General features: G+C 44.5%; 1 protein-coding gene across 1 annotated transcript; it reads left to right on the top strand.

The window, feature by feature from the left end:
• Nucleotides 1–408: 408 nt before the first annotated feature.
• LOC310845528 (microsomal triglyceride transfer protein-like) lies at nucleotides 409–18880 on the top strand. Its single transcript, XM_083740686.1, has 18 exons — nucleotides 409–904; nucleotides 2451–2638; nucleotides 3350–3484; nucleotides 4595–4702; nucleotides 5258–5374; nucleotides 5973–6112; nucleotides 6903–7053; nucleotides 7352–7509; nucleotides 8288–8456; nucleotides 9497–9604; nucleotides 9726–9938; nucleotides 10685–10899; nucleotides 11594–11694; nucleotides 11898–12019; nucleotides 13132–13353; nucleotides 14099–14223; nucleotides 14811–14981; nucleotides 18699–18880. The coding sequence occupies exons 1-18, from the start codon at nucleotides 838–840 to the stop codon at nucleotides 18847–18849; spliced, it is 2661 nt and encodes an 886-aa protein (XP_083596812.1). The 5' UTR covers nucleotides 409–837; the 3' UTR covers nucleotides 18850–18880.
• Nucleotides 18881–19498: the final 618 nt, after the last annotated feature.

Below are 19498 nucleotides of genomic sequence, written 5' to 3' on the forward strand. Positions count from 1 at the left end.
CGTTCAGTTCTTGAGGCGAAACAAGGATGCAAAGTGCTTGCGGTTTGCACATTCCTCTGCAATGGAAAGCCTGTTCTGCAAAGGGACTGTTCCTCCAGTGTCAGGGAAACACCTAAACTTTCTGTGCCGCCATGTGATCCCTATCAGGGATGCCAAATTTCATCCAAGCAAAGGAAGTATCGGGTCTGCCTTTCATTCACTATGAATGATTTCCTCCCAAACGATCCAACTCAGCGTGAGGGAAGCCTTCATACAAGCTAGAATGGGCTGTGTTTGTGCATGCATATGCATGTGTGTGCTCCGTTCTTCCAGAAGCGCATTCACAAAGCCAAGCTTCTTCCTCCCTCCCAGCCTGCCCTTGAAGTAACTTGATCTTAGAGGCTGGAACACTGAGCCCCTTGATGTTGGTAAAGAGGAGAGAGAGAGGCGCTGCCTCTTAGTGCTATGCCCGATTCCTCCACGTCAGTTTCCCTCTGGAGGAGGAAGGTGAAGGGGGCCCCTTTGCAGAACTTTCTTACAGATGGGGGCTGATGGGTAGGGAGTAAGAAAGGCTACAAAACAGGCAAGCAGATTCCAAAGGCTCCGATTCAAACGTCCATTGCAGCATTCATCCCCAGAGCTTTGGTAAATGTTGATCCACCACATTCCAGGCCCTGAGTGCCTTTTACTGCTGCAGATTAATCATTTGCCTTCCCTGTGATGTGTAATTTGGGGATAGGAAGCAAGTCAGGGCTGGCCGCAATATATTGTGAGTCTCAGCTCGAGGGGTCTCTCCCCACCCCCTTTTCGGATTCGCTGCCCATCCATGCATTTTGATTTGCGCACACAATCTGCACCATGAACTCGCCGGCAGCTTCAAGATACTGCTGGCTGCTTCTCTTTTTCTTTCCCTCTGCAGCAAAAGGTAAGAGAGACAAGGCACTGGAAAGCTTTTGGGGAGGGCATGAAATCTGAAAAATATCTCACTGTGGTGAGTCCTGGTTAACTTATTTGCTCGTTGGGATTCTCAAGCTCAAAGGAGGGAAGCTGTGAAAAGGATCCCCTTCTCAGTCCCATTTATGTACAATTTATTGCCATGGCAACTATCAACCAGTGGATCTTGAGGGGCAGCTCTTTGTGACTCAGATTCTGGATCCCAGAGTCTTGCCTGCAAATTTCCCTGAGCACCTGTTGTTTTCCACATGTTCATGGGAAATATAAAATTAAGTGACACAGAAAGTATTTAAATATGACTTAGCTTTCATAGCTACCAAACGGTCAGTGGAAAGCTGATTATGCCCCCCCAACCCATAGCTGTCAACTTTTCCCTTCTCTTGTGAGGAATCCTATTCAGAATAAGAGAATTTCCCTTAAAAAAAGGAAAACGTTGACAGCTATGCCCCAACCCCATCCTTGGATCTGCTATGGACTTTTTGCAGAATTAAGCATGCCAAATCGACATGGGTTATGAAATGTAACTACTTGGTTGCTATGAGCATTCAAATAGCATGTTATATAAAACAACAATCATTTTAATAACACAACGTATTGGACCATCCTAGCGTTTGGCAAGGAGGATCTTTAAACCCTACAATTTATGGGGGCTTAAATTGGACAGCATCCGTATTAAGACGATTCAGATGTGGCACACCTCAACCAAAATTAAATACATTTTTAAAGCTATTGGCAACGGGGATTGAAAATGATCAACTCTAACTGGATTGGGCTGATTTCCCCTCACCCCCCATTAAGCTCTATGGCTGAAATTCTAAATATATTTTATGGAAGTCTCATCCTATTCAAATCATTGGAACTTACTTACCCAGTGTGGATCAGGATTAACAAATGTCCATTAATATCTGTAATAGTGTCTAAGAGCATCTTCCTGCAGACATGGTAATATCTCAGCAATGATTGTTCTCTCTTCTATTTAAAATAGGGGTGGGGAACCTGTGGCCCTCCAGAGCCTACTTGACTACAATTGCCATTATCCTTAACCACTGGCCATGCTGGCTGGGGCTGACAGGAGTTGGAGTCCAAAAAAACAGAGGGCCACAGGCTCCCCACACTCTATAGGAGTGAGCATAATAATTGCACTGCCCCTCCAGAATATTATGATACTAATCAAAGCCCATGGCAGATAATCACACAGAACTATGCTCATCTAGCTGTTCCATTTTCTGCCATCCAGCGTGACTTTCTCCTACCTCTGTCCAGCTGTTCATGGCATGAGAAGGAATTACAGTGCACATGATAAGAGCTTGATATTCCGTCCTTGGGGTGATGTAGGACCAAGCCACATTGCCTTACCAAAGGGGGGTTGTGAGATTGGTGGGGAAACTCAACTGGTCAGTAATCTTGGGGTCCAGCACCTCCAACAAATCCAGCCCTTCCTTCTCACATGGACCAGCTGAGACTCAGCATCTTATTTAAAAGTGTTCCAGTGACTTCAGTGTAGGACTCTTTTATAGAGAACCTGGAGGCACCATCTTTCAAGTCAGGAATCCTATACCAGTACCGCTACTCATTGGATGGCCAGCTAAGATACCTGTCAAGGCCATCTTTGCAAGGAAGCAAGCTGCAGGCTGAAGCTCTGGTTGATGTGCATCTCGTGTGGAGAAATCCCAGCAATGCCGGGGAACACCTTCTCCAAGTCCAAGTTGGTGACGTCTTCATCCTACAATGGGTTTTAAACGATTGAGAGGGGAAATACTGGTTTTCCATTACTAACCAATGCCGGAGATTTCATTAAGCATGTTCAGATTGTATGTCTCTCCTGCTACCGCTGGGCTTCTGTTCGGCACTAGAACTGACATTGCTCACTTAGAATGTTCACCTAGTCTGACCAATAACTCAGGTTGATCTGGAATTGATCCGCCTCAACTAACAACCCTCCCCGTTCCCTGCCAACACTATCTGCACAGATGTCAAGCAAAAGAACGTTGCTTATTATTTTATACACTGCAAGCACATAGGACTCTTTGCCAGCAGGGGAGCTCATGTCCACTAACTTAGATGGCTTTAAAAAGGGATTGGACAAATAATTAGCATTGTTATTCAAAGGGGAGTAGAGAAATGCAGGTCTTTTTCCTCAGGCTAGCCCTGGGTACATAGAATAACCAATGGATACTTCTCTTGAAGACCTGTTCTGTTTATAGACACTTAGCCCCACTGCTTTCAGCTGGGAGAAGAGAGGGACATCACGGTGTGGTACATTTGCAAATAATTTGTGGGATGGGAAAGCAAGAGATAGAATGAGAAGGGGTGCCACCTTGTCCCCTTCAGACCACCTGGCCCAAAGGTGTAACTCTGAAGGACTGGGGAGGTGGGCAAAAGTCTTAATTTTCTTCTGCTCATTTTGGGAACTTAGATCCATGGCCTGCAACTCCATCATGATCCGGAACAAAGTAAGAGTCAGACTGAGAACAACGATCAACCTGCCCAAGTTTCACTGAACACTACAGAACTGGAGCAGCCCGTTTTCCTGCATTGGAAAAATGGGAAGGTATGTTAATACGAGGCAGACATTTTGAGGTAAAGGCTTGCTCACTTTTCTCTCCAGTTTCAGCTTCATGCAAGCATCACCAACAAGGATGTTTATACTTTTCATTGTCATTAGAAAGCAATTAGTGGCGGACAATTGTCCATCTTTGCCTGAGTTAAGAGGAAGCTCCCTTCAGAAACCACAAGCACAGCTTTCTATGGGCTAGTGGCAGTGCCCAAGTAGTATCAGGTAGTATGCCAGGTAGTAACACCACTGATAATGCACTTGTGCAAGCCAAGGAGGAGACGGAAGTGACTGTACTACCCAGCCTGCTTCAGCCAGATATATTTCACAATAAATATAGGATAGAACTAATATTGCAAAGGACACAACAGAAGCCTGTGCTTTCATATTTCGGTGAACATTTTAAAATGTTCCAGTTCTCAAATAACTTTTTATCTACAGTGGTACCTTGGGTTACATACGCTTCAGGTTACAGACTCCGCTAACCCAGAAATAGTACCTCGGGTTAAGAACTTTGCTTAAGGATGAGAACAGAAATCATGCTTCAGTGGCGCGGCGGCAGCAGGAGGCCCCATTAGCTAAAGTGGTGCTTTAGATAGGAAAAAAATAAGTTGTTCTACTGCCACTGCAAGTAGAAAACCTCCCTCTTGAGAAACCACTGGAGAATTTCTCCTCACCCTGGAGAAATTTGGTGGAGTACTTAGCCCACCCACCAAATTTCCCTACTCACAAATGGGGCACAAAATTTCAAGAGGCTGCTTCCACATAGCTCTGACTTAAATGCTTGATAATTAACAGCTGATGTGTGTGGATTGAGTTTGCTGAAAAAGCATTCTGTTTTGAGGAGGTGCGTAAGTTTGGTCTGTGGTGTTGGACCTGAGATGGCCTGTTCATCTCAGAGTCACAATTCATCCTTCTGTTGTCTGAAAAGTTGTCTGGGATACTCCAATTTTCCTACCTCATGCTGCTGTTACTCATTATCAAACTACTGATAGCCCAAGAGGAAGAGAAATGATGACCATTTAGTTCATGCACCTCTTTCTGCTGTCCTTGGTCACTTTTTTCCTCAGGATTTCCTCCCACCATGGCCTTGCTTTTACTTTGCAGGTTGAAGGCATCTATGAAGACAAAGCTGGAAGCCCCTTAACTTTGGAGCTGAAGAGAGGCCTGATCAGCCTTCTCCAGTTTCAGACCCACCCTGGGACAGTGACTGAGGTAAAACAAGGCTTTTTCTTTCTTTCTTGTGGTATCCTTGTATTCTTATACAGCTGTAATAGGACTTGGAATACTTAGCACCTTTTACGTCCTCTAAAAAGTGCTCTTGCCCACCACAAAATATGGCCAACAATTAAAGAAGCGCCATGGGGGTTTATTTCATTGTGCCTCAACTTTATAATCGGCCAGTTCTGCTCATGTAGCCACTCCCCTTTTTATGTTTGCAAAAAATCAAACACCAAGTGCTTTCAGCATTGATAAAGAGCGTTTGTGCATCTTGTGTAGGAATCGTGGAATTTGGAAAACATCCTCCTTGCCCTTTTGCAATGGTGGATGGGAGCTGGAGGGCTACAGATCCGCCACCATTGTTACAGATGAGTCAACGCACCAGAATCCCATTTATTGCATCGTCTGGATAGAGTCTGCAGCATATTCAGAAAACATCTGATCCAGCCAAATCCATCACTGGAATAGTAAAAAAGACATTTGAACCAAACACAGGGCTAATTTAGCATCCACTATTCTACTCCTAATTTTCCCATTTATTATGTTTAGGATGACATTTCTGGGAGCTGCCCAGTGACCTACACAGTCTCCAAGGATTCTGTTCTGAAGACAAAAGACCTACATGGATGCAAAAGAACAAAGTTTGGATTCAGCTCTGTTAACAAGGCAAGTTTGATAATTGCATCTCTACCCATTTTCCAGCTTTCTCTAACCACTTTCAGAATATCAGTCTATCCTGCGCCTGAAAATTAGTGGGTTTTGATTTCAAAGTCCATGTAGAACTACTTTTCCTAGGCTGATTCACTGTGCAATATTCAATGAATGCCATACATAGAGTGCACATTAAGCTCTCTCTCTCTCTCCCTCCCACATGTTTGACATTTTATTTGGTTTTTATATGTGTTGGAAGCCACCCAGAGTGGCTGGAGCAACTCAGCCAGATGGGCGGAGTATTATTATTATTATCATTATCATTATCATTATCATTATCATTATCATTATCATTATCATTTGCACTGAGGCAGCAACATTTCCCCATAGGCAACCACTTACTGGGGTCTGACTTCTCTTTGGAGGAAAACCATTGGAGGCTAATGGCACTTTATAATATTTAATAGCAACTGGTTGATTTTAGTTATCTGTTTAGTTTAACTGGTTGAAAGTTAGATAAAGCTAACTTTATACGGAGCACGATTGCTCTTCCAGGCAACCTGAAGAAGTGGAGCGAGGGTCTAGTGAGGAAATATTCATCTTCTTTTTACAGATGTTTGGAGTCCTGTGGCAACCTGTAAGTAAAAGTCTTTATTCTGTGGAAGGACAGCTCCTCAAGTCCGCATTGTCCGAAGAAAGTCATACAATCTCTCTAAACCTGAAGTCTTCCGTTGGAGTCGATATCACCTCCAGGTTGGTTCTGCGCTGCTACATTCAGTTGGCCTGGCACACTGGGGGTGGCAAATGGTGCCTTCTTTGGTCAGAATTAGAAAATGGAGTCCTGTAGAATCTTGATTTCCTTGGAGTTGAGGCCAGAGTATGAGGAGAAACCTATAAGCCCCAAACAAGTGGCAACAACGTAGTATTAATGGCTGTTGTTGAGGGCCTCCTCACCATTTCTCAAATGTCTTCATCTATTTATATCCCATGTTTCCTTCAAGGATCTTAAGGTGAGCATACACAGTTCCTCCTCCCTGTTTTATCCTCATAAACTTGTGAGGGAAGTGAGGCTGGGAGACTGATTGTCCCAAGATCACCCAGTGTTATTCAAGGCTGAGTGGGATTTCAACCCTACTCTTTCAGGTCCTGGTCCAGCACCCTAACAGCACTGTCTCTCCCATTTGCACAACCTGCAGAAAACACCAAGGAGTTCACCTGAATTCATATCTATTTCACTCAACCACAGTAGACCACTATGTGTCTGGTGGAGCTGCTAGGTGGTCATGGGAGTGTGGCCAATTAGTGTTAATGAGGACGTGCCCAAGTTGTTCTGGTTTTCTCCTCTTGCAAGGATACTGTGGACACTTGAGTGTTGCATTTTTACCAATACTTAACACCTAACTAAACTTAAAAGTGCCTTACTTTGGTTCAGAAGGGGTCCCCACTGTCATAATTTCAAATGTGAGTCCATGCCACACAGTAAGTTATGTTCATGATATTTAAAGATGGAGGCCCTGTCAACAAGTGTCTTTTCACTCCCCAGGCAACACCTTGAACTTGTGACTCAAGTGCCTGGATCAAAAGAATTACCGGGGGAAAGTCTTCAGGAAGCCCTGGCGGCTGTGCTGAGGAAACCGCAACCCATTAACATAGCGAGTGATCCTGTCAAGAGGACCAACACCCAGTACCCAACTGTGAGTGGAACAGAAAACTATTGCTTATCTCTAGATTTACCCATTTTCTATTTAAACTTCAGAGTAGAGGAGGCCCGATCAGGAATTATTTAGAGCGTTGAGACCTCATCCCTTGGTTTCTTGGTTCACAAGGTGTGAAAACAGCACATAGCTTGTGGAGACTGTTTGTCAGGAAGGTGTTCTGCAAATTTCTGTTTTTGGAATCTATATCAGCATACATTGCTGATATATATTGTTATGAAGAAGGATGTTTGTGTATTTCAATTTCTCTCTCTCTCTCCTCCTCTCTCCCTTTTAGCTCAAAACCTACTTGAAAACACTGGCTAAAAAGAGACGAAGAATGGACCTCTCTGAGGCATCAACCACTTGGCATTTTTGCAAAGTTGTCCAGATGTTGCGTGATGCCAAGAAGAAAGACATCCTGCTGCTGTTGAAGAAAGCACCAGAAGAGATGGCGTAAGGAAAGAGATGGCAGGGCAAATAAAGAATTGCTCTTTCTTAAGACCCTGGAAATTATTTATGTATTTATTGAAAAAATGAATTTTTTTACTCAGAACCTTCTAAAGGGATGACTCAGGGTGGTCTGCAACAGTTAAAATCAGACAACCTGTTTGCTGAGCACCTTTCCTGATTTGTTTGCACACAGTTTGTGGGGAGCTTCAAGGACAGCTGCTATTTGTTGAGCATTTGTTCTGATCTGTTTGCAGGAGGAATTTTAAGATATATTTCTCTAGCCAAGCAATGGACACAAAAAAATGCATTTTATTAGGGTAAAGTGTGCATACAAGTGAATATAGTAATGAAAGTAATATACAATTGCATTATATTAGAGAAAATGGCTTTGCAAAAAAAAAATTGTTGGGCAAAACTGCATGCAAAAACATTTATGTTAGGAGACATTTGAATGAAAGTGATTGTTTTTTCAATTAAAAAGCCCAGAAAATTCACAAACAAACCAACAACAACAAACTGATGTGAAAATATGGAGAACGAAACTGAAGAATGGAAGGATGAGAAACTTAATAAAACAAAAATTGACAGATTTGCCCATCCCTTGCTGTCACAGTGTGTGTGGCGCCAATATTTAAATTTGGGTCACCTGATGTCAGATGCCCATCTAATTTATATACTGTATCTATAATTTGCACCTGTCTTGTTAATCCTGGGTTCTCTGCAGGTCTCTTTTCTTCCAACACACCTGATTTTTTTGTCTCCACCCCTTCCCACCTTTTAGGTCCTTTTACGTTGAAGCTGCAGTGGCTGCCCATTCTACAGCTTCCTTGATGGCCCTGTCTGAATTTCTCAGTTTCGGGAGCAGAGAGAACGCCGCCTTGCTGGAGAAGTTTTTCTACGCTGCAGCCTTCTCCCCTCGCCCTTCAAAGGAGCTCTTGCATCTGGTGGTAGTAAGTAGAGGGCACTGTGGCTTATTTCTCTGGGCATTTTCTTGAGCTATACTTCACCCCTTTTATTTATGAATGGATGTCCCTGTGACATAGGATGGACAGAGATTTAGATCTGGGCGTAGTTTGACCTACCTCACAGGGCTTTGGTGAAATTAAATGGGGCAAACTGCTCCTTTTTTTTTTTGCTGCCCTAAGGAAGGAATGAATTTGAAAATGTGAAATGCATGAATGTGACGTTCTGGAAACCTAGAATTCACTCTAGTGATTTTCTTGGGCTTGTTCACACACCTGTGCACTGTACTCGAGTGCTCAGCTCATGATGACTCTCAGGTGAATGTTTAAGCTGGCTCCATTGAAACAAGTGATGTTGAGTTGATATCCATTGGTAGCTAATATTGGCAGTGATTCATCAGTGGTGGCTTCTTCATATATGCAGGTTAACACTCAAGCTAGGGGTGGGGGCATCTCTGTTCCGGGAGCTGAATACAAGACTCTCTATCTGGCCCATAGGACTTTCCCCAGACCACACACACACACCCTAAGCCACACCCCCTCACGCATCCTGCTTTGCACCCTCCTTAAGTGATTTTGCCTAGCTGAAAGGCATCCTTGAACTTAGATAAGGACTCTTGCTTGTCTGGATGGAGGATACAGAGAGATGTGTGAGTGTGTAGAAACTGGTGTACAAAAGAAAACAATTATATTCATTGTTCTACTTACTTTTGCTTCCGGCCTTGCCAACCAACGTTTCTCATGCACGTGTGAAAAACCTGCATGAAAGTCCATGCTCACATAGGTATTTTTGAACACGTTTTCTCACAAAATATGCATCTCAAGCCATCTTCCGATACATTTTTTTTTTTTAAAGGCGGCAGCTCAAAAGGTTTGTACAGTACCCAGGAAGGCTGTGCTCTGATCCTCCCGGTACTCCCAAGAGGTGTGGATCAGGTCATCCCCGATTGGGATTTGTAAAAACAAATAAATCAAATCAAATTTCTCAGGCATCTCTATGCTATGACCGGTCTTCATTCCTCTTCCAGGATAAGCTGAATGGAAAGAAACTAGAAGCAGCCACCTGGGAAACGGGGAATATTGTAATCGGCAGCCTGATTGGCAAGCTGTGCCAAATGAAACTGTGTGGTCTTCAAGTGAGTTGACGCCCGTCCAGTGCCTTGTTCTACTCCCACCCACCCTCACCTAGGAAAGCTCAGACTTGTCAATTTAGTGCCCACCTCCCTTTTTCTTGTGTCTCCCGTGTCAAACAAACAGGAAGTAAGACTTGAAGTAGACTCCATCGTGCAAAGGCTCAAGAACACCAAGAAGGACTCTGAGAGGGTGATTTATCTGTTGTCCCTGAAAAGTGCTCTGCTCCCAGAATCCATCCCCATCTTCCTGCATTATGCAGAAGAGGGCTCTGCCACGGTCTCAGCCACAGCGCTGAACGCACTACAGAGGTATTCTGCACAGCACATCTCAAACACGGTATGGCACAGTCTCCGTTACTTAAAGAGCATTTCCCAAAAATATATCTCTTTTTTTCCTATGTAAGCTTTCATCAGTGAAACATTCTAGGTCCTCTTGTGTCAAGAAGGGCTCGGTTTATCCAACAGAAAATAATTTCACCAACCCTCTGTGGTTTTTGGAGGTTCCTCCACTTCTGCTTGAAAGGTTATATTCCTCCTTCTTCTCCATCTCCCGCTACTGGTGGGACCTGGAGATATTCTGAGGCTGGACTTTGAGACAGACTCCCCTTACTTAGGGAGAGTCAAGGGTCACTTCTATACCATACATTGCGAGCACTCTTATAATACTTTAGCAGTCCTGGCTTCCCCCAAAGAATCCTGGGAACTGTAGTTTGTTATGGCTAGGAGACCCCTTACAGGCCTACAATTCCCATGATTCTATGGGTGAAGCCATGACTGTTAAAGTGGTATAAGAATGCTCTCAATGTATGGGTGTGGAGGTGACCACAGTGGGTATAAATATATCACCCTGTCAAAAAAATAAAATAAATAGAGCATATGGTATAATCCTCCTGTGACTATACCACTTCACAATGCAATTAAGGGATTACATGACTGAGAGCATGGGGGAGACCCCTACATGTAGAAAACTAGTATTTCAGGGTTAAAATTGTAGCTTGGTTTCATGAATGATCTCTGTACAAACCTAGTTGCTGAATGTCATGCTAAAAACAAACAGACTGTGTTCAATTTCTGCGTTGCCAGGTTAAAATGGCAATGAAACGCATATTCCATGAAGTGCACAGACGCTATCCAAAAAATTCAAGGCTGGCTGCTGCAGAAATCCTGTTGAACAATGATCCATTGCCAGAGGACTTCACCAATATCCTGTTGGCCACCAGAGAACTTGAACCAGAAATGTCAAGATTTCTGCTGTCAAAAATCCAAAACATCGTACACTCCGGTCATCATCCAACCAGGTAAAAATATCCTTGTATGATAATATTCAGTTTGGGCTTGGGGAGAGATCAGAACAACCCCACTTTCAAACTGGCTTTTAGGAACATGGCAGACATAGGCATTCACAGGGTGTGGGGCAAGGGGAGGCAGCCCTATCCCAATGAATCATAATCCCCAGATTCTCAGATTTTATTTATAGGAAAGTGTAAGGGTAGGATCCAATGTAGTACTAAGTGAATGTTTCTGTCAGTGAAAGGATTTCTGCTTCTCCCCCTCTTCTTCCCCAGTGTATCTCACATATACTTTAGGGGTTCCCCTAACACTCTGGAGCAAGTTGGGAGAGTGTGGGCGCCTGCACAAGAGGAAGTCCCATTGCACAAGCGGAAATCCTTGTCTGACAGGATGCGGTCGTTTCTAGCATTTGTAGCACCTGAACTACAAGGCAAAATGTACTAGCACTGGTTGTTTTTTAAGTGAGAAATTAACCTCTCTGCCCTCCCCCCCCCACACGTTGTGGGTGTCCATGGTCACAGATTTTCTACATTATTCTATGGAATCCACTCCTCCTTCTCTGCATTTACCATATATTTCACAAATCAATTTAACCTCTTCCAAAATGGCAGCCAGGTTCCCCAAAACAAGTTTACTCTCCTTTGCAGATATAGTCCATATCACACACCCCTTCCTGGTTTTTTTGTTTTGTTTCCCCCACAGGAAGGTTGCTAAAGAGGTTCTGAATGACCCGCAGATAAATAATTACTACTTCCTCTCCTCTGAAGCTGGCAGCTCCATCTCCTTCTCAGGACCAGTGACAGGTAACTTTTCCCCTTCATGCACTAGGCAGCCATAGTCTCCTGCATATTCTGGGGTCAAGGGATCAGACCACATGTTCAGACAGATACTTCCCATGTTGCCACACTTTTATTAAAACCTTTGGAAAGCTGTCTGCTCCTCTTCATGCAATATTCCTTGACCGTGATGTGAAGCTATGTGTCTCTTTCTCGGATCTCCCTTTCAGCCACCAATGACACTCTCTCTACCATTGGCCTGGATCTCCTGTTCTCAGACATTGGCATTCTGAGGAAGAGCACCACCAGTTTCAATATCCTAAGCCATGGCTACCAGCTCCAAGCAGCTCAGGTATGGTGCTTCCTATTGCGCCATTGTGGACTCGGCTACATTAGTAAAGAAAAAACGTTTTATATGCGTTATGACACTGTGACACCAGGTGGCACTGTGAAGTCCCATCTTTCGCCAACGTGGCTTCCCACTTTGAGGTTTACAACGAGTTTTCCTGAAATGCTTTTTTACATGTCTAGATCCAGCCCATATTTCATTGTTCTGTTGTTGCTCGAGAGAGTTCTGAATATTTTTTAGGTGTCACCCTTGCCTTATGGGCAATGTGTAATTGTCGTCCAAGCATACCCTTTAATTTTCAACAGATTCTCCCTCTCCCAATTTTTATTAGCGGTATTCGTCAATTTATACAAAAAGATGCGTCCCAATTTGCTTAGGCAGTGGCCCCCACTCCAAAGGAGGAGGAGTTTCAATGGCCAATAATGCTCTGGAAACCAAGGCAGGTACTTGGCATTTTCCACACACCAGCCCAAATCCTGAAGATAGCTGCTGAGTGATAATTGGCTCAATGCCATAGTAGAAGACCTGCTTTAGGATGAGGGGGTGAGGCATTGCTGTGTGGTGTATAGAAACATCTTGACTCTTTTCCTCCCTTTATTTAGGAAAAGGGAGCTCTCTTGTTGGGAACTAGAGTGGAGTGGGGAGTACACATCCCTTAAACATCTGAACTAACTCTTTCCCTAAGATAAGCGGGGGGGACCCTCTTGGTGGTTCCACCACCCTTAGAAGTTCAGGTGGGTGGTGGTCCAGGAGAGGGTATTCTCTGTGGCAGCCCCTAAATTTTGGAACTGCCTCTCCATGGAGGCACACCTGGCAACTTAACCATACAGACTTTGGGGAATGCTGAAGATGCTCCTGGCCTTTACTCTAGCCTTTGACACCTGAGACGTGCATTTTCAGGGCCCGTCCTTTTTCAAGTGTGATATTCTTCACCCTAAGGTTTCAGGGCATACAATAAGTAATAAATCAAAATAATAGTAGTAGCAGCGTTAACAACAACAACAACAACAACAACAACATAGAAAGAGGAGTATGTTCTGAAGTGGTGGTCTAGTGCTGCAGAAAAAGGAGTAGTCCTGAACATCACACAGACTTTCCCATCTCATGTATCCTAGGTGGCCATAGAAGCAAAAGGATATGAGGGCATCCTGGGAGGCAACGCAGCCGACGGAGAAGACGAATTAATGGCCGGCATGTCTGCTGCTCTGCTTGATGTCCAGTTACGGCCAATCACTTTCTTTGAAGGATACACAGATCTGATGTCGAAGTTCTTCACGAGCTCAGGAGAACCCACAAATGTGGTCAAAGGGAACGTATTACTGATGGACCATCTACAGGTACCAGCCCCTGCATACCCGTGTACACTGACGGCATAGAAGGAATTGTCATGGTGGGACCAGCCCCCCCTACTCACACCCACCCACACACCCACTACGCTGCATTTGTTTAAGCCATGTTGGAACCAAAGCACCAAGAACAGGTCCTCCCATGACAGTTGGTACATTCAGGTACAACACCAAACATTCCCAGTGCCTGCAGTTTGATATATTAGCCTAAGGACATCCACCCTTCAACTGACAACATTGTACATCTGCATTAGCTTTCCAGTCACCCATGTGCATCAAGAGTACTGCTTATGAGAAGAGGTGAAGAGCTGCATCCATAAGAACATCCCATTGCTCCTGGTGCCACCACCTTTGGAGGCTAGCTTGGTGAGCTACAGGAAGCAGGACTTCTTTGTGTAGGGCTATTTAGCGGGGCTCCTTGATCAAGGGCTCTTATTCAGTCCAGTCTTTGACCATTTGCCATGTTGGTTGGGGCTGATGGAAGCAGCAGCCCAACCCCTGCTGGAGAGCACTACATTTAAATCCCTGATTTAGAGAAAGATGGGCTAGGAATGTGATTGCAGTTATTACTGTTTTGAAGCAATGAGCACCAATTGTCCCCTGCAGACTAGCTGGCGGGGGGGGGGGGGGGACACCTGTACAGACAAGATGAACCTTACTCAATAGTAAGCCCCATTGATAAGCCCATGATAAGCGCTTGAACAATCCAGTAAGTGAATGTTACTGTGCTGCATAGGCAATCCCACTTCAGTCTGGTTTGCAAACTGTGATCACTCTCCGAGGAGGACTTGGGTTAGATGTTTCAGCTGACATCAATGTGAATTTGTGGGAGCAGGAGTTCAAAACAGGCGTCGAAACCAGGTACGTGTGAGTAAGAAGTGGATTCATCTCTTAAGTATGATAGACCCTTACCCAATACTCTGTCAAACACTGGAAAATTCGTAGTGTTATCCCAACTCCATAAAGCCCATAAAATGACTATTTGATTGTCCAGCATTGCTCTCTGCATTTCAATCTCCATCTCCACATGCAAATTGCTGGACATGCTTTCTATGCTGGGACAAAGGTACAATTCAGAGTCTGCATTGCCCCTTATATCAACCATGCTAAACATGCACTGTTTCAGACCCATCCCAGTTTACTTTCATGTCCAAAATGGCACCTCTGGTCTTCAAGCCAAAGCAGCCAGATATGTGTGTCCTTTGTTTTCTGGGCCCAAGCAGTTGCATCAATGCTACTCAAGAGTCATGGCACTTCAGATGATGACTCTTTTGCTAAGAAGCAGCAGACATCAACTGTTACATTGTGTGTGGGGGGGGACACCTGAAATAACTGATCAGCGACAGCAGGACTTGGTGCAAATCAAGGTTAAAACCAGCTTTCCATTGCCAACAATAGTTAGCCAACTTCCTTGAAAAACAGTGCTGATTTCCCCTCTCCAATTACAGGGGCGCATTGACCATTGATTTCCAAGCAGAACTGGATGCGCCATTTTTTCAAGCCACAGTCAAAACCCAAACAGAAGTCGAAATGGCCACAAACTTCAATACAGCTGGAAGAGTTTCTACCGTGCCCGTGCTCATGTGTCTGCAGCTTACAGAAGAAGAAGTCGCTTACAGGTGAGCTGTAGATCTCAAGCACCTTCCATAGCTATGGAATCCAAACCAAGGATAATGTCAAATGTTCTCCAATTTTACAACACCTAACTTTCTCCCAAGTCACAATGGCTTCTCCATAAGGGGCACTGGAGCAGGTGCTGTTCTTGACTCCCATATATCCACACAACCAGAGCCCTGTCCAAGAATGCAAAACTCAACGACCTCAACATTAAGGAATCACTTGCATGGATAACAACCACCATAACAGGTCAAATACAGAGAAAAGTTCAACTCAGCATATCACACTTTTTGGGCTAACCATTATTCAGAGTCCACCTCATAGTCTGAGCTTCCAAACATATAACATACCAACCACAGTTTGGAGCGAGGGACACTTTTCAGTCCAAAAGCTCCATTCCCTTTGGATTACCCTTGAGAGCCACATGGCCAGTCGTGTGTGGGGCCAGAGCAGTTAATGTTGATTAAGGCAACTTTCTACACATATAAGAGGCATTGTCAGGGTTCAAGGAGACATTCCAACCAGGCAAAAACACTCAAGGGGAAGTGTTGCTGGAGAGAATCCAGAGAAGTCTGGGGGGCTGCATCTAGCCCTCAGCCTGTGGTTTCCCATCCCTGAATTATAAAGTATGAGTTGGGCACAGTAGTCCTCCATGTCTGTTGGCCATCATTGCTGTTGATGGATATTGCCTAGATTCTGTTGGTCAACATTGCTGCTGGTTAATACTGGAGTCTCTACCAAATCCCTGGCCAAAGGCATACCTAGGGTCCCTTGCACCCCCAGTAAATCTGCCCCCCAAATCATTTTACTGTGGTGCAAGAAGGACAGGAAGCTCCTCCCACATTGCATCTCGCTGTGAATGCGGTGTCATGTCACCACACGCATATATATCATATCCTCCATAGTCTGATAGGCACCTGTCCTGAACCCCTGGCCTACCTGGCAGCAAGTCAGTATGTCAAGTCCAAAGGTCAAAGTCCGGGGGCCAAGCCACACAAACAGAGTCCAAAGGTCAGGAAACACAGTCCAAGTAAGCCAAGTCTGAAGTCCAGCAGCCAGAATACAATCCAGAGTCAACCCTGGAGGACCAGGAGCCTCCAAGCCAGCATGAGCAGTTGAGCAGACACATCACCTCAGCTCTGCTTCTCTTTTGTACTTTGCCTGCTGATTGCAATATCTGAGCTTGACAAGGCATGTGACCCTCACCTGTTCCAAGCCTACTCCAGCTGAGGAATCACAACCCTCCTCCCAGAACTAGCAAGCCCCACCTGGCCACCTAGGGAGCTGGGCTGTGGGCCCTTGCCTGCCAGCGTCTGGGAGTGTCCCTCCTGCTGCTCGCTACACCTCAGAGCCTGCCGTGTTGGGTCCTGCTACTCTCGTTCCTGTGCATGGACCCCCATCCCCATGCTATCCTCCATCACCCTGCAAGTACTTCCTTCCCCATCTGCTGCTTGCCCTGGTGTGCCCCAGTGCCAGCTACACACCTTGCCAGGGTTCTCTTCCTCCTTCCCATCGTCCTGCCAGTTCATGAGAGTGCCCGTGGCGGGGACTAGTTTCACCAACCCCTAGGTATGCCTCTGTCCCTGGCTACTGCAGCGCTTTGGTTCAACTATGCCATGAGCTTAGCTGCCACTTGGGCTTTGTAAAAATGCAGAAGCCACAGGCCGAGGGAAGCTGGGATAGCCTCTCCTTTTAGAGAGCCAAATATTTATCGCCCTTGTCTTCAGCAACAAGCGATAATGAGTTCCGTACCCACCGTTTGAGCTGAAGCTGGTTCTCTTAAAATAAATCCACCATCTAGGAAGGTTGCCGGGAGGTTAATGGAAGCCTTGGGCAATGCCAGACTAAGGAGCTTAAGAGGTGCTGCCCAAATACAAAGAATGCAGGCTTATCTTTTACAGTGTTATGGCAATAAATCCCTTCCTTAGGACCATAACTACCGCATCTTGTGCCAAGATTGATTTCCCACCAGACATAACATCACTGCTCTCTTGTGCTCTCGTCAATAAATCTTTCATGGCTGCCTCTTGACATAAATAGACCCAGAGCAGGTTTCGGGTGCTGTGTATGACATCCAGCACAGATGCACTTGGCAATGTTCCCAGGCTTCATCCAAGCTTGTGAGACAGAGCCTTTGCTTGTGTAGAAGAGAATGGTCTTGGCATATCTGTCTAGTTCGGGGACATGAGACAAACTTTGGGACAAACAGGTTTGGAATTGGCACTAGGGAGAAATCAGAACTATGTCATGTCTTCCGCCTCTTCCATGGAGGTCATATGCTCTCAGGTTTTGATATTGTAGAACTCATTTGTAGAACTTCCCCAAAGGGCCAAACCTTCAGCCTCTTTGCCTGACATGCTCCTACAAAAGGCAAAGTGCAGATAGGTTCCAATCCTATATACACTAATGGCAAGCTCATTCTCCAATTGCGGATCTTTGGGCAGAGAAGGTAAATGCGATGCCATCCACATTGAGAGGAGAGCTTTCCTAATTCACGCTTTCTAAACAATACAGAAACTGAAACACAGCATCCCATATAAAAAGAAAAAAACTTCAGTGATTTTCACAAGGCACTTCTTCAGCCAAGTAATATGTACAAATCTGTGTAAAATTTTTTTAGGAAAAATAACATTTACAAGTGCCTTGCCAATTTGAGTGTGAAAGGCAAAATTTCAGACAAATGTGGGTATATTTTTTAAAAAAAATTGCACTGATGAATTTTCAGGAGGAGTTTTTGCAAAATTGTAGAAATATGTAGATTTGAATCTGGGAAAATGAGAACCTGAAAAGAACCAAAATAGACACTCCTAGCCCTATCCTGGAGTAGCCAAAACAGCATCACTCATGCACAAGAGAGTAAAATCAGCAGGCATGGAGGAACTCCAAAAGTTTGCAGAAATACAACAAATATTTAGCGCAGAAACTTGGGGGGGGGGGCATAAACTGTTCGGTAAGGAATGAGCAATGCTCAGAAGGAATGGAATATTAACTGGGAGGATAGAATGCAAGGGGAGGGGGAAATGGAATGGAATATCCTGGGAGAGGGCATGCACCTCTTGAACATGTGCTTTCTAGGCACAGGGGAAGTAGAAGTGTCTATGACCCCTTAAGCTGGTTGGCTAGGATCCTGAACAAGAGCACATTTTGTTGCAGGTCCCATATGTTGTAAATTACTGGGAGTTCTTGAGAGTTTTCAAAGATTCTACTTTTCCTAGTATATTTGCAGAGGAGGAAGGGAAACTGGGAAGGCTGTGTGTGTGTGTGTGTGTGTGTGAGAGAGAGAGAGAGAGAGAGAGAGAGAGAGAGAGTCCTGTCTAAAGGCTTATTGAGGCTGCATTCACCATCTGAGATGGGAAAAGTACATTTTTAAGAATCCCTCCAAAAACTATTTCGTAAAGATGTTAAGAACCAGCTATTTTTACATACAATGAATGTCTCCCAAAGCAAGTCTTCCAGGACCATATAACGTGAAAATAGTTTACCTGAATATGTTTTCTTCAGTACCAGTTGGTTTAGGTGATATTGTGGAAAGGTGGTATTTTCAGGCCATAGGGACATATCTAAAGTTAGTTGCATGGATGACTTGTCCTAGAGAAATGTGGGGTTTTTTTGTATGTCTGTACATGCACTCATTGAAATCCCAGAAGCCATCCTACAGATACGAAACGCTAGGTCAGATTGAGTTCACTGTTTGTTGGTTGTGTTTTATTTCCTCACAGAGAAATCTTCTCGGTCTCAGAATCCTCTGCAAAGCACAGCACCACTGTCCGCAAAGGGAAATGGACCACCATCCCTGGGCGCGAGCTTTCCTTTCACAGAGCCAACTCTGAAATGTGCAGGATCCTGCTTGCAGAGACAACGGAACAATAAAAAAGCAGCATCCATATGTTGTCACCTTGTACTTGCTGTTTCTCTTTTCCCACTCACATCTTATACCTAGGCCAAAGTTTAAAGTGTGCAAGTTCCTGGTCCCGTTTTTCCACTTACATTTTTATTCTGACAGAAGTTTTGGATGGACCAAAACAGTACATCACAGGTCACAAATCCTCCACATTTCCAATCTCAACAAATGCTGTTTTGTGCCTTTATATAGTTGCTAAGGCGGTAGTTCAAACACGAGAGTCAAGAAAGGAACTCTCGCCAACATTTTTGATCATTTCACAGCTTCTTTCATATCAGCCCCTTTACATGGGATAGCTCAAGTTTGGCTCACCCTGCTAGTCCATTCTTTGAAATGTTCCCCTTTGTTCTTTTCCAGCCTCTGCTGCAGGGCATTGGGGGAGAAAAGATTGTGCTTTGCTGTTTGCTATCGGATCACCTTTCTGCAACAACTGCTGGTCCTCTGCTTTTGCTTCTGAATAAAGGGGGCTGAATAAGCTTTCAGATAATTGGGGGGGTGATTCCGAGGTTTTCAGAAGTATAAACAAGAATTAATTAAGGAAGGGGAGAAAAATTCAATTTTTAATGCTGTTCCCACTAGAAAGACACCTCCATATTAGAGCCCTATTTACTGTATTTT

Source organism: Podarcis gaigeae (genome assembly GCF_964106915.1).
Source record: "Podarcis gaigeae genome assembly, chromosome: 5".
NCBI lineage: Eukaryota > Metazoa > Chordata > Lepidosauria > Squamata > Lacertidae > Podarcis > Podarcis gaigeae.